The sequence below is a fragment of the Falco rusticolus genome, chromosome Z, assembly GCF_015220075.1.
Source record: "Falco rusticolus isolate bFalRus1 chromosome Z, bFalRus1.pri, whole genome shotgun sequence".
Classification (NCBI taxonomy): Eukaryota; Metazoa; Chordata; class Aves; order Falconiformes; family Falconidae; genus Falco; species Falco rusticolus.
Window position 1 is genome coordinate 58,337,834 of NC_051210.1, and position 14,892 is coordinate 58,352,725.

The 14,892-nt window shown below is 38.3% G+C and overlaps 1 protein-coding gene across 1 annotated transcript in view; it reads left to right on the forward strand.

The window, feature by feature from the left end:
* The window catches only part of SV2C (synaptic vesicle glycoprotein 2C), a 91,603-nt gene extending 81,006 nt beyond the window's left edge, over positions 1 to 10,597 (forward strand). Inside the window, exon 12 of the mRNA XM_037373698.1 lies at positions 470 to 10,597. Within this exon, the coding sequence (XP_037229595.1) occupies positions 470 to 653 (184 nt within the window). The 3' untranslated portion in view covers positions 654 to 10,597. The remainder of the gene's footprint in view (positions 1 to 469) is intronic.
* The last annotated feature ends 4,295 nt before the right edge of the window (positions 10,598 to 14,892 follow it).

Consider the following 14,892-nt stretch of genomic DNA (forward strand, 5'->3'; position numbering starts at 1 on the left):
TAGCCCTTTGAAAAAGCACTGTTTGAACATGTATACCATCTGTAAGAAATCAATTTCTGTTCATCCGCAAGATGATCATCCGTTTGTTCTGATGGCTTCTTTCCCAAATGGCCAAGTAGCTGTGTTTTCAGAGCTACTTGACACCCCCTGTCTCCCAATCCAGCATTTTAAGTGTTGCTGAATTCCCATTTGCAAGTCCTTTGTTCTACTGTAGAGGTGCAAACTTACCTATTCAGTCATTCATTTCACGTTTTGGTCTTCTGGGGCAGTAGAATGAATCTGCCTCAATAAAATGCTGTAGCAGCTGAGCTTTGCTTTTGCATTATAAAGACAAACAAAGAATCCTTGTTGGCATAAATTCAGTTTAAGATGTTGGGTCTGTACTGATTTACTCCCACTGAGAATTTGTCTCAAAGGCTTTACTATTTATTTCACCCATTTTTTAACTTTCTTCTTTTTTCTCTTCCAGGGCAACAGGCTTTGGCTTTTTGAATGCACTATGCAAAGCAGCAGCTGTACTTGGAAACTTAATATTTGGTTCCCTTGTTGGTATCACCAAAGCAATCCCTATTCTCCTTGCTTCTACTGTTCTAGTGTGTGGAGGTCTGGTAGGACTTCGGCTTCCTGACACAAGAACCCAGGTGTTGATGTAACCGGAAAAAGCCATTTACTATTTATTTCCTTCTTCGTACAAATGTCAACTCTCCTGACCGATGGTGCAAAGGCTTCAGATTCTCAATGCTTAGTAGAGTGCTCAGATGTCAGAAATCGAACTTAATGGATACTTTGGAGTGGCAGAGATTTAGAAACCTCTGTATGGAAGTTTTAAATGTCACTTTTTTTTGCTTGCATACATTGCTACTCAAAAGCACTTAACTTCAAACTGCAAAGCTACCTCTTAAAACACTTTTGGTGATATGTCCAGGAAGGTAAAAACCATACTGATAATTAGATATTTAAAAAGCAAGCAGTCATACTATTTAAGAAAATACATGCTAAATTTGGCCATGGCATTGTGAGCTTTTGTAACAGTACAGATGTGCAAGTCAATTATTTAGCAGTATTGGTGCAGAGAATTTTAATGTATCAATGCATGCAGCATTAATCAGGAAACTCTACAGACTGCATCAGGACTGAGAATACTGACCTTCTGCAGCTGTGTTTAGATGGTAAAAACGTGTGGCAATGCCTCTTTCTTGGGAAACCTTTTTAGGCACAGTCAATCTAAAGTACAGATTTCCAGCTACACCCCTTATTTGCTGCGTAGAAGGCAACCGCTATCGCAGGGAGTTGAAAAGCCCATATGGATAAGAAGCAAAGAGAATAACAAACACTTTCACTCTTTGCTGCTGATCCTCCAGAAAAATTTTGGTTTCTTCTCACTTGTGACATCTGGAGTATTTATGCCATTTTAAAACAGTAAATTTGCCTTAATGCAGCAGTGAACCAGTGCAAATATTTATGTTGTTGTTAAGTATGAATAAAGGAAGAATCAGGCCAGTGAACTATATGAAAGTAAAATGCATTCAGAAGTTTGTTTGGCATTTACACTTTTAATGAATTTTTCTTTGTCACAGAATGGTTATAAAAATGGTTATAAAAATATGTGGCCATAGAATGCCACCTAGTAAATTTAGTCAGGTCATAAATTCAATATAGTGTATAATGTAATTAAAACATCTCATTATTTTTTTTTTAAATAATACTAAAACAAAAAAAAAAGCAATAATAAAAAAACACCATTTTTTTCACAGTTTACACATTTCTTTATATAACCGTTTTCTCAGCTGATTTCTAATAGTTCTAGAGATATCTCACCACTTTCAAGTATCTCTCTGAAAGGCCATTAAGAAAGAGGCCATGGCAAGGCTGCAGGGAGTGGTAATGTTTTTATTAGACCAAGTGCAAGGATGGAGAGCAAATGGTAGTAAATATATTCCTTCTAATCAATGTGCTGTGGACTGTTCTGGATTACAGTGAAGAGTTCACACAGTCCTACTGCTATGCAAAAGGCTATGGGACATCTTTAAAATGTTAGCATTAAAGACTTAATACAAATATATTTATAAAATTAATAGACAAAATGGGCTGATACTCTGATGACAGAAACTGGCATTGCTTTCAGTGGAGCTAAGACAACTTCTATCAGCTGATAAACTGTCTGCAGTTTCAAGTTTCAAAGAAAAAATCTGGTAAAGAAATAAGAAAAAATTTATCAATATTTTTTCTAATTATGCCTGACAACATTTATTAGGTGGTTGAATCATTGCCAAAGAAGTTAGACTCTCAGATGAGGTCATCATATAGTAAGATAGATCTTTTTTTCATTAATATACGTGAACTTAGCTTTGGGTAGTAATATCTGTCACTGCATGTTGTGTCAATCATTGTCTTAGATGTATTGAAAAAATCAGTAGAAGTCCACATAAGAAGGACATTCATTACATTTAAAGTTCACTGATTAATCTACTGATTCTAGAAGTGACATTTTTTAGTTACTAAGAAATGCCTGTGCTACCAAACGTTAGCCCAAGATGTGGTTTTCTGCTATTAACTAATGAGAAAAGAAGCTGAATCAAAAAACCATACGTATGGAAAACTAATGGGGATTTTTTTGATGTTGATAGTTTACATACAATATAGTAAGAAACAAAGTTTAGGAAGTGTGTTTATTTTAGAATATAAACAGTCAAGATATTTGAGATGAAATATTTTATATTTAAAACTAACTTAAACATGTCTTTTAAATTTCTAAACTATGTTAAAAAAATGGGGAAAGAATTATTTTTCACCAAGTTCCAGGTTAAGAACAAAACGCTGGCCTTAGTTTTGCATCTGTGGCTTTTGTCCACTAGTCATAGCCTTAATGTTATTTCAAGGCTGTTTTCTCCAATGAGAATTATATTTGAGCCCTATTTCTCTGTGCCATTCATTAGTAGCATGTGTCCATCTCTTTGTACTTACTGTACAACTTATTTTGAAATCTGAAGCCTCTGTACATGTTTGGAGTAAACACCAACAGCAATGGTAAAATATTACATTGTCTTGCTATGCACTGTCCGCTTGAAGTAGTATATTTTGGCCACTCTGTATGTAATTCTGAAAAACATCCAGATCCAAAACTTCATGCCACCTGACCAGCATGGAGGAAATGGGCCACTGAAAAATAAGTTCAGCTCTGGAGGGCTATGGTTCAAGGCTAACACACTAAAATCTCATTACATGTAAAATTGTGCTGATTTCAATGCTGGTTCTTACTGAAAATCCTGACTACATCATAAATATGGGATTAAGTCTGGATGAAGTGGAATATAACAACAATAAGAATTAGTAAAGATTAACAAAATTCCCAACTACATGGACCTTCAATGGTCCAAAATTAGAGTGAAAGTTCTAACACAGGAAAAGGGAAAAAGAAGAACTGTGGGTAGGAAAGGGGAGGAAATTTAATGGAAGAGATGACAAAAAAAAAAAATCCACATATATTTCCAACATATTTAACAAAACCTAAGGCTAGAATTTCCCTAGCTGGTGAGCCAGTTGGCTTAACAGATTTGAGCTAGCACACAAGCCAGCATCAAAGCTGTGTGAACATTCAATTGTTTGGGCTTGAGTGCATTAAAGATTCATCTCATAAAGACAGAAGAAGTGGATGCAATTGCAAGCTATACTTGCTTAGATCAGTACAATGAACAGGCTGGAACAGAAATACTTCATCTATGGAGATCTGGACACAAATGTTACTTACATTATAAGCAAAAGTGATTTGGCTGGTCTTTAGTGAAGCTGTCATCTTTTTTTCTTTTTTCCAGCTTCCAAAGCAATCTCAGGCAATAAATACTTGACAGTAGGAATTGCACTTCCATTCTATGTCTATTCACTCACATCTCACACAAAGGGCCACTTAACAGCCTTGTTAGATCCCTGATACACCACAGAGAACCAAACTTGTTAACATTTGTGTATTGAAGCTATAAAACATACATAATCAAAACTGCTTATTTGTCTGTTTTGGTCACTGAACTGACTGACCGCTAAGTGGAAACTCCTGTCAGTCTAAATTGAAGTAGGATATAAGGTCTAGTGCTCGTCTCCTGTAAAGCTGAAAGGCTCTTCCTAATGACAGCAATGACAAAAAGTACAATGGCCTCTGAAGACAGAAAAGACTGACAGAATTCAGAATGGTATTAACCATGATGGTCAACTATTCTACAATTTGAAAACTGTCCACCAAAGACACCATATGCTTTCATTATTGGCAAAGACATTTTATTTGAATTAGTTTTACTTCTTACAGGTTGTTAGAGTTTGACTTAGCAGACTCTTATTTCTTGAAAGCATCTTATTCATTGTGTTTGTACTTTTTAACCAGATTGGCTATATTCATGTTAGCACCTTGATAGTTGGAAGCATGCACTACAACCTTTGGTATGCATTGCATTGATTGCTGAGTACAGACTTGGAGCAAGGGAACCAGCACTAGGTGTTGATGGTTTCTGGAGCACTGAAGGGAATTGCTAATGAATGATGTATTGGGAAGCTTTCTTCCTCTATGCTTGATTTTAGCCACTGTTCTTCCAGAGGTGTATACTACAAAACTTTGACACAGGTGAACAAGTGTTGGCCCTCCTTCCTGATGGCTACAGTAGTCTACTCTTTTTTCATCATCTTAGAAAAGTGGGGCAAAGACTGCTGACTCAACCTCTGATTTCTTTCTCTTCATGCCATTCCATTCATTCCATCCTAAATTACTTTTCTTACCAGAAGGACAATTGTAAAGAAAGTCAAAACTCACTATTCGTGCTCACACTTGCTTCTGACTTCATAGTAACATTCAGTAAGAAGGTTTGCAACATATCTTTTACCATTTGACCATCTCTTTTTAAACCAAGATGGAAAACAAGTTCAGAAGTCCTTCAATCTTACTTACCCTTCGGAGGCAGCCAGACTCTGCATTTCTCTACATATCCAGAAGACTGAACTGATGCAAGGAGGGGTCTCCTTTCAGAATGGCCCTTGTTGGACTCCTGCTGTGGGGGCAGATACCGGGGATTCTTCTTTCCTGTGCACTTAGCTTAGCTCAGCTCCATTTGGAGGAAATATTATTCTCTCATCTCTCTTTCTTTTTCTGCCGTTATCTTCATGTAACTGCTCTTGAGGCACAATAGCTGATTCCAATTCTTAGCAATATAATACGGTCCTCAGCCCCTCATATGGACAGCCTCTGTGTACTTGGCTTTAGCTGTCTTCCCCATGGTGAATTTTAAGATGATCTTCATTAGTTCAGAGAGCGATGTTTACATCCGCTTACACCTTTTTACCTAAACAATATGGTATCATGCTAATGCAATCTACAAGCCATGTTTCCTGTTTAGTAACCTGGAAATGCAATTGAAATTTCAATCATAATGTTAAAAAATGAATCCTTGCACTCAGGAGGTCAAAGACACAAGAAGTGAAAACAGAAATGCTCCACTTCCTCTGGAGTCTTGAAAGAAAACATATGTTCAGCGATCATATTCCAGAAGAAAACATGTCTGAGGGACTGCTTTTCCTCTGCATTTCCTGCCTTCTTGTTCATTAAACTTGCTGTAAAATATTAATTTGCCTGAATTTGTACTTTCCAATGCTGCTAGTTCAGGAAATGCAGCATGAAAAGACAGACTTTCCCCTCCAGTCTGGAGGCAAGACAGGGCAGTGATGTGGAAGTAGCAGAGACATATTAGTCAGAAAATCTGGAACTCCGTTCACAACCTGAATTAAATAGAAAGCACTAGTTTATAATACTACTTGCAGATTTCCCTTACCTTTGCTTACCCTCACCCAGTCTACAACCAGCCCATATGCCAAAATCAACCTCATTTGCTTTCTTCTGATGTTGATAATTTCAACATCAAGTGATGCAAAACATTATCTGACCCATTATCGCTATCTGCATTCTTTTTCTTTGTTGCAGTGGTGAATACCTTACATCTTCCCACAAAGCAAGGGTCCTTCAATATTCAGTCCTACTCTATGTGTAACATTATTATATAGACCTTCATCCAAATCCGGGACTTTCTTTGGTACAGTTACTTAGCATGCCAGAAACAGGAAAAAGACAAAACAGACCTGATTGATCTACTTTTCTTATTTGATAGTAGGTTGGATTATCTCCAGAGATGCTGGCCTGTAATACGTAGCCATGTTTTCTAGTCCTTGGAGTAAAACCTGTCCATCTAAAAATTAATAAAGCAATAATTTTTGGCAGTCTTGTCCCACAACATACACACAAGTTACAGTTATGATGACCAAAATACTTAGAAAAAAAATGGGGAAGAATACAGGTGTAATTGCTTCCTGGGGTAAATGATCTTCCCTGCTTCACAAAGGTCTAGAACATACTGCTTGCTTCTGATCACTTCACAGTCCAATAACCAAAGATTGGACACTACTTAACAGCACAGGTATTTAGATGGGGATAACCTGACACAAAAGTATTGTCTTTTCCACCCAGGGTATTCATGCATATACATTTTAATGCCACATAACAGGGAAGATTTGTAGAGATCTTGCCCCTGCTGTAGCCATCAACACTTTTGAGCTGTAGCCAGACACATTAGTCTGCAAGTGAGAGAGAGAAATTGCTGGCAGGCTGGCTTTCATCACTCTCTGTACAGCTAATCACCTAAGCTCATTTCACTTGGATCCTAAGGATCTGCTTTTTAGCTCAGCCTCCTACTCTGATTTTGGACATCTATTGCCTGCCACAGATTTCACCAGTAGTTCTGACTAAGCAAGTTGAAGCTGCTTGCTGCTAATGGACAGTGCTCATAACTCCTCGCAAGTGCAGTACTTTGCAAGAGTCCAATGTCTTATGTGTCGTCCAGTTTCATCTATCTAGAGCTAGAGTTGACCTAGCATTTCTCTCTGATAATACTGCATGTTTTCTAACCTAATAAGACATGTCTTCTATTCTCTTAATGTCTGCCTTGTAAATATATGCCTGTCCCTCACTGGCTATGTGATAAAAGTCATTTGTGAATCTTATGTAGGCCAGGATCGGGAAATAATAATGAAATGGAATAAAATTAATGCAAACTGAGGCCTAGGATTCAATTGCTTTTGTTTTTGCTAGCTGTTTTCCTTAAATCCTAGCCTGCAGCTATATAGTACTGTATATTATAAAAAGAAGTATTACAGAGTTAGAGGTGAATACGTATACAGACACACATGTGGGTGAGTACACACATATATATATACACAGACCTCCCTATAACACAGGTGGATGTAAGACTTATAAACCATATTCTCATCTCATTTTTGATGACACTGTTACTTTCTGCACTGTGCCTTATGCTTTGGACACAAATAACACCCTGCTCCTGAACACAAATAACATTGTGCAGAACCCTTTACTTAGTCACGTGCAAAATTGTTGGGATGCCAAGATTCATCTTAGCTGTCTATTAGCTTTTGATCATTGGAAAGGAACTCCTGAAGTGGTCTGAAAAATGATCTCTGACTTAGCTGTAGCCCGACCCCTGCCCCACCACACCGTACCAAACAGCACAACAGCACGTCATGCGAAGGCACTGGTCGTGTCCCACTGACTAGGAGATACAGCACTCTCAGATACATAAAATCCTAAAAGCTAGGAATTTTGTCTCATTCAACAAGAAGTCCTTCAAGATGTTCCATGTGGATCTCAACATGTTAACTTCTGTGTAAAGTACGAGAAAATGTCTGTGGCTTCCTGTATGATATTTTTTTCATTGTTTCTGCATACATAACTGCTGTCATTTTATTAAAGTGGCTGAACAGTTGTTTGCTGCTGTTCTTATCAGCAATCTTTGACCAGCCTGAAACAGAACCATTGCCAGGGTGTCTTTTAATTAATGATTAACACCCACAAAGATCTTTGATGGTAATTAGTCCTGTATAAAAGTAATTGTGGCTATAATTCAGGCAAATCCAGGATGAAAATGACAGCACATGCACACAGAGCAGTGAGAGTGGAGAGAGCTCTTTCAAAACCTCTGGCATGTGCTCTTTCCCTCTTCGCAGTGTGCTTCCTCTGGTGGGGGACATGCACGCATGCTACAGAACTAAGAAAGCAGCAGAAGAAATGGTGTATTCCTTCCACGAGACTTAAGAATGTGTATTTGCTATAGGAAAGCCAACTCTATACTAAAATTAAACAAACAAATCCAAGCAACTTGCAATTCTTTTTTTTTTTTTTCCCCCATGTGTTCTATGAGTTGATAAACTGAACACCAGTCTATACCAGACCTTTGGGAGGAGGCTATGAAAGTTTAGCAATGCCCGCATGACAGTACTTTTGGAAAGCAGCAAGTCTTTCCCCACATACTCACTGAGACTGTAGCCTGTAGTTTTTAATTGTGATTATGAATGGACAGTTTCAAGTAGAATATTCTTGTTCAATTTCAAAGTAGTAGCAGGTAGTACTACTTTCTATATGGATATTTGTAATCATAGATTAAAATCTGTGAAGGTTTAGAAGGAAAAAGCATATTAAAATTTGGTACAGAACACAACCTCCCATCATCTGCTTCAGACAAACTTCCCAGCTCTTCCCTGTTTCTTCCTGCCACAGATCCCTTCTGATACGGTGACTGATTTCATTACTGTTTCACTAGTGAAATGAAAGGTTTTACAGACATTTGCGACATAAATGAGAGCAGGCATGATACCAGCACTGTAGGAAAGCCAGCTTATATATAAGAGTTAAAAAAAATGCACGAAGCTGCTAGTGACTGCCTTTGTTGTCTTCCTAGTGGTTTAGGATCCTACAAACTGTTATGTGAAACTAGTAGTGTACGTGTTAACTGATCCCTGTTTAAATCAGTGAAGCAATTTGCAGGATCAGAATCTTGGCTTTCTCTTTCAAAAATACTGAATACATAATTGTGTATACAGTCATAATGGAATTGCTGTTTTGAGAAAAATGTGTTCTTTTAGCCCTTATTTTTAACATGAATAATTTTAGCCTGTTTTTTTCCTGTGAATGTAAGGTTTCCCAAACAGTAAAAGGATTTTTAATAGCATCCCATACTACAAGCTGTTTTCTATAGAATATCATATTAAAAATCCCAGTTAGAACTCTTTTTAAAATTGCTGTATTACCCTCAGCTACATAACACTGTGACAACTAAATTGTATCTCATACTTGACCTCAAATACATGCAACAACGTACTATACACGAAGAGGGTCCCCTGTGGAGAGTCAGCCAAGTCACGACAATCACACCAATATGGCTACATGCCGTGCTCACTTTATTAAACAAACAGGTCATATTTATAACTTAAACCGACCGCTCACCGGACTTTACACACAGGTGATTGGATAAAAGTCTCTGGGCCATGTGGGGTCCGTGTCGCTGACTGGTGAGCAAGCTGCGGGTGCCTGATCAGAGTGTGCCGAAGACAGTGTGTTGATTTCGCGGTTCCCAGGACTTGCTCTGCACCTGGCTTCTTGTCTGTGCATAGCTTGTTTTCTTTCTCCCACTGCTTGTTCCCAGGACAATTTAAAACTGCTCTGCAGCTTCAACTAACAGGCCTGGGTTGTCCAACCCAGACAATGGTAACATATGTCCTCGGTCCTTTCAAAATCCCTCTACATACACATAATTAGGTTTGGGGTTTTTTTAAGTGGGCAGTTTCCTTTGCAGTGTAATAACATACGTGCAGAAGTCAGGCATCAAGGATGAGCTACTGAAGGTAGATCTCTTTGGCTTCACTGTAATTCATTTGCATTGTCAGGTTACTGATTTTCTTAAAAACTTGTTACAATTTCCTAATGCTGAGCAACAGAAGGAAGCCATGTATTCTTTCCTAGATTTTTGTGAACTGTTTTCTGTTCCCGGTTTCTCCTACTAAACTTTCACTCAAATTTCCAGCTGCTCTGAGCCAACTGGGAATAAAATTTTTCAACTGTCTTTACTGTACAGAAGCGCAGGTGTGTTAGTGTGCATATGTTGTCAAGAAAATCATAACCATTTCTGCCAGTCTCCATTTCTTAATGAAAGGAAACATGTACATTGTGTGTACAGTAATGAGCTACTTTGAAGTTAAATTCCCATTTATACATGTTTACTTCCAGATCTGCTAATCTGCAACAAGATCTTGGCAATGGTCCTGACCTCTCTTTCTCTCTTTGTTTTCTTTACTGCTGTGTGTGATCTCCTGCAAAGCAGGTTGCAGCCATCACTGTATGTGTTTGCATGTATGTGCTTTGATAAATTCTCTCTTTTGGAGTTGTGAGTTTTTCATTTCAAGTCCAGCTGGTACAATTGTGAACTCTTCTTTCCAGTATGCTCCTCTTTTTCAGATTGCCAAATTCCAAAATGTTTGACCAAGTGTTTTAATTAAGTCCTCTTAGGAAAGCTGTCTGTATACTTGTGAAAGGGCATGCTCTGTGTAGGATGACTGTGTACAGTATAAGTCTATAAAACGTGGAAGTGTTTATAAATTTATCTGCCAAATGTTTATCATCCATGTAGCAAATGCAAAGTTATTTAATGTACATCACATTAATAAAGGGGTATTTTTTGCTCCACTATATTCAAATAAAGATTTGTTCTCTGCAATGAATACATATCAGGTGTGATGATAGCCAGAATGTCATTCTTCACTAACCACAAAATACCAAAAATGGTTGTTTTACCTTAATTATTTCTTTTACAAAGGCTGTCTATGTATCTCATCTTTACTGCCTGTAATAGAAGTCCAACATGTATTAGAAGAAAACATGGAACAAGTTAATAAGGTTAAAGAAATGTAAATGACCACTAAAAAAGACAGTAAAAGTTGCTGTGGTTGCAGGAGACAAAGTTCCTTAGTTAACCATCTGGGATTCATATTTTTATAGTACATAATTGCACAAAATAGACATCTGGCCTTTCACTACATGACTGCACTGCAGGGGTATATTATCACCCAAAGGGTCTAATCTAACTCTATGTGAAAAGCATACTGCTGCAACATACAATGATCCATGCATCTGAAAGGTCAATTATAGGATTTTTATAAAGGAATTTATACAAGAAAATATGTTTCCGTAAGAACTTGGTATTCACAAAAAAAAACCAAAACCAAAAAACAACAAAACCCTAACAAACTGAAGCAGCACTACAACAATTTTAGTTCTTCATGCATTTGTGCAGTAAGGGCCTCCAAAAAGCCACAACAGATCCAAGGTGGTAGCTTTAAAATAACAAAAAGCTGCTGAGTTATTTGTATTCTGCCATCTCCATGGCTGGATCAGAAATAGGTTTCCAAATATAGGTTATTCCAAACAGACGATGGATAAACAAAACACATGAGCCTCTTCAGCTGTGTCACCAATAGAGAAAAGTTAAGCTGCATGTGAATTGAAACAGTTTTTAGCTCATGCAAGAGCACTGACTGTAAAACCCAACAGCCAAGAACACATATGATTTTGTGACTGTCCTTTGGTGACTGGAGTATTTTGTGGTACAATACAGAAAAAAACTTTCTCTGTTTATTAAGTACAACCAACACAAGTACTAATCCGTATTTTAAGTCTCCTTAGTTGTACACCCTCATCTACCTGCATTTAAAGGTGATGGGTAGTATAACTACACTGCTCGCATCCTCTAGTGTAGATGAAGCTTTTATGCTTGTGTCTCCTAGTCTCATTCTGGGAAGAAATCAACCTCCTTAGTGCAGAAGGTAACAATCCCAAAGGCTGTGTAGGAGAAGATTTGCACATATTCTTCATAGCTACCTTTCAGAAACTTCACCTAAGCTCTAGAAAAACTTCAGCAGCTGGGAAAGTTGTGTTGGAAGACATCGTCCTGCAAAAAGGACACATCAGCTTGCAGGACTGCATTTCTTTGAAGAATTTGCAAGCATACATGTATATATTCTTGGCTGACACAGTTATGTTAGCAAAAAGGTGATGCTTAATTCACAGCAACATGTGTGTGTGTGTCTATGTATTTGTGAAACAAGGCAAGTACATAGAAATTGTGGATGCAAACTTAAGAGGAGGAGGCATTTTGTAGTATCCAGCACTGTGTATACCTGAGACCAAATGTTACAATAGAACATGTGCATCCTCCATATGCTTTCCTTTCCACTAGGATGCTGGCTAGGCTATGTTTATTATTTAATCCATTCCAATTGTAAACTTATGCACATGATACATTAGGCTGATGTGAGATCGCTGTCTTAACATGTACCTCTCCGCACCCAGTTTAGTCATCTCTAGAATTTTTTTATAGCGCTTTACATTGTCAGCAGAGAAAAGAAGCATTAGCTTAAAGGTCCTCATAGACTTTCCTAAAAATATTAAGCTTTACTGGAAGTCATACAATTCTGTATGTTTTCTGGTACCACTGTACATAAATTTTCATATATACAGGTGAATCCAGTCTTTCTGCAGATCCATTTCACATCATGTTATTTCTGGCTGTCAGAGTGGATGTAACTGATCTGATCAGGACTTCAGTAATGATTTTGTATTACTATAACAGACTAAAGTTGTATGTGCAAATTAGCTTGGGAAGACACCAAAAGCCACATTATGGAGAGGGGGACAGAGCTTGAAGTAAGGGCCTGACCACATCAGTTGCTGAATTATACAAACACAAAAGTCTGTCAGCACTTGGGTACACTACCGTCTTCAAAGTGCCATATGATTCTGCTCGGAAAGCCAAATGCTGTCCCTACATTTAGACCTAGAGGCAAAAGCTGCAGTCACTACCGTTAGTGGTAATGCCTGAACAAGCTACATCTGGAAATGCCTACACCTGCCAATCCAGGCAACGTTTCCAGCTTTGAAAATGAGAAGACAAACCCATTTCAACCTTATCAACCTTATCAATCCTTGACTAACTTCCCTTATCCTTCAGAAAAGCCAGATTGTGGCACTTCGCTGAATAGGAATTTGTCAAAGTACTCCTCAAACAACACTGTCCAATGCTGAAAAAGAACAGATGCTTAGGAATCATTAGCTACAAGAATGAAGTGTGAAATGTTTTCTGCATCCACTTAAAATGATGGTTGGATATCCAGATAGTTTGCTTGAATCTTGATAGGATACAGCCTAGGCTACAGATCTAATGTCAATTATCCCACAGGCAAATGGCACTTTAATTAAAAAAGTTTCATGATAATGCACGGAGTCAGATTATTGCAGAACAACAGTGGTTTTGTCAGTGGTTACAATAGCTCTGAACTGTGCATTTTACACAGATTGTATCATAATATATTTAACTGTGTTGTGTGCCCGTACAGACTGCAAACTACTTAACCCTGGGACTCCCAGGGGGTTCCTGACTTTAAATAAAAATAACCTTTGCTTTTCCAGTCAGACTGGACTTTACAGAGCCTAGGAATAAGTAATCAGATAAAACTAAGAGTAATCCACCTTCTACAGCATCCTGGAGGTGAAACCATTAGTGGACTCATATTTACTACATCATTTAGGTTTGAGCAGCTGTCCTTGCACACACTTTCCCAAGAGCTCCCTTGCAACCTCCAGATTCTGCCTACAAACAACTTTGCAGTGCTAGTGGTAGAGCTAGACTGTCCGAAAGGTAATCCTCCTAGTATGTAGGATTACATATCATTTAGGGTCTTTTCTCCCATGTTTATTTCCCTTCCAGCACATCTGGGCCCTTGGTGAACTGCTGTCTGTGAATGTTCCCCCTCCCTCCCATTCTGTTTGTAAGGAGTTAGAGAAATGAATGGTTTGTTACTGTCCAGTAAAATTGCATGGAAAATAAACTCAAGCTCCTTGATAAAATTACTCAACATCCCAGCTCTCGGTACAGGAGGAGTCTGACTTTGTTCTTTCCATCTTGATCTAAAACCAGGGCTTTTTAAATTTGAATAAAATGGTGAATTTGTTCAGAGAGAAAACAAACAAACAAACAAGTCACTAGCTATTAGTAAAAGTGTTGGAATAGGATCAAGGAACAGTAAGATAGTGTCATACTCTTGACTTACAGCAATATAAGTATTACACTGTGTGAACTCTAACTGGTCTTTGGTAGGGCCGTCATACTGTGTTTTGTGAGCTAAAATATGTAATTGCTAAAGTCCGGGATATATGGAGCCTGATTCCCAGGGAAAAACTCCAGACTTTGCCTGGCCAAAGCATATCAGAACTATTGACTGATCATAAATTGGAGGGGAAAAAAAGGTGGATAAAAGCACACATCTGTTTAAGAAGTCATCCATAACTAAATGTTCCTTTGCATTGTTATTGTCACATGAATGTTGAAACCAAGGAAAAATAACTGTTCATGATAACACAGAACCCTCCCTGTGGTTAAGGGAAACATTAACGGAAACATTAATGCTGGCCATGTCAGGGGACCCTATTTTACTGCAAGTAATTGGGTTATAGAAAACAAACAGGTCCGAGTTGGAACAGTGCAACTGCCAATCTGACCAACAGGAAGACTAGCAAAAATAACTAATGGAAAGGATTACGGAAAGACAGCAGTTCACCAAGAGCCCAGACCTGCTGTAAGGGAAATGAACATTGGAGAAAAGATCCTAAATGGAAAGGATCAAGAAAGACCTTATTAATATAAAGCTCACACAGAGTTGCAGCTATCATTGCCCAGCAGTAGACTGAGATCCTTCACTTGTGGGTAAATCCACTGCCCAGGCACCACACACCTCGTGAGATGGGTGAGCAAACTGTCCTCATCTGGGGACTGGCTCACCTCTGCCACACGTTCTGGTGTGACAAGTCTCAAGTAGAAGAGAGCTCTGGGCCTCTCCTCTAACAGTGCTGCCATAACCCAATGAACCTGTGTCAGAATCCCAGCACTCCCCAATCAACACAGGCTTCTGGTTAACTTCTACCTGGAATTTCACATACTGGTTTTAGCGCTACAGTCACAACTGATT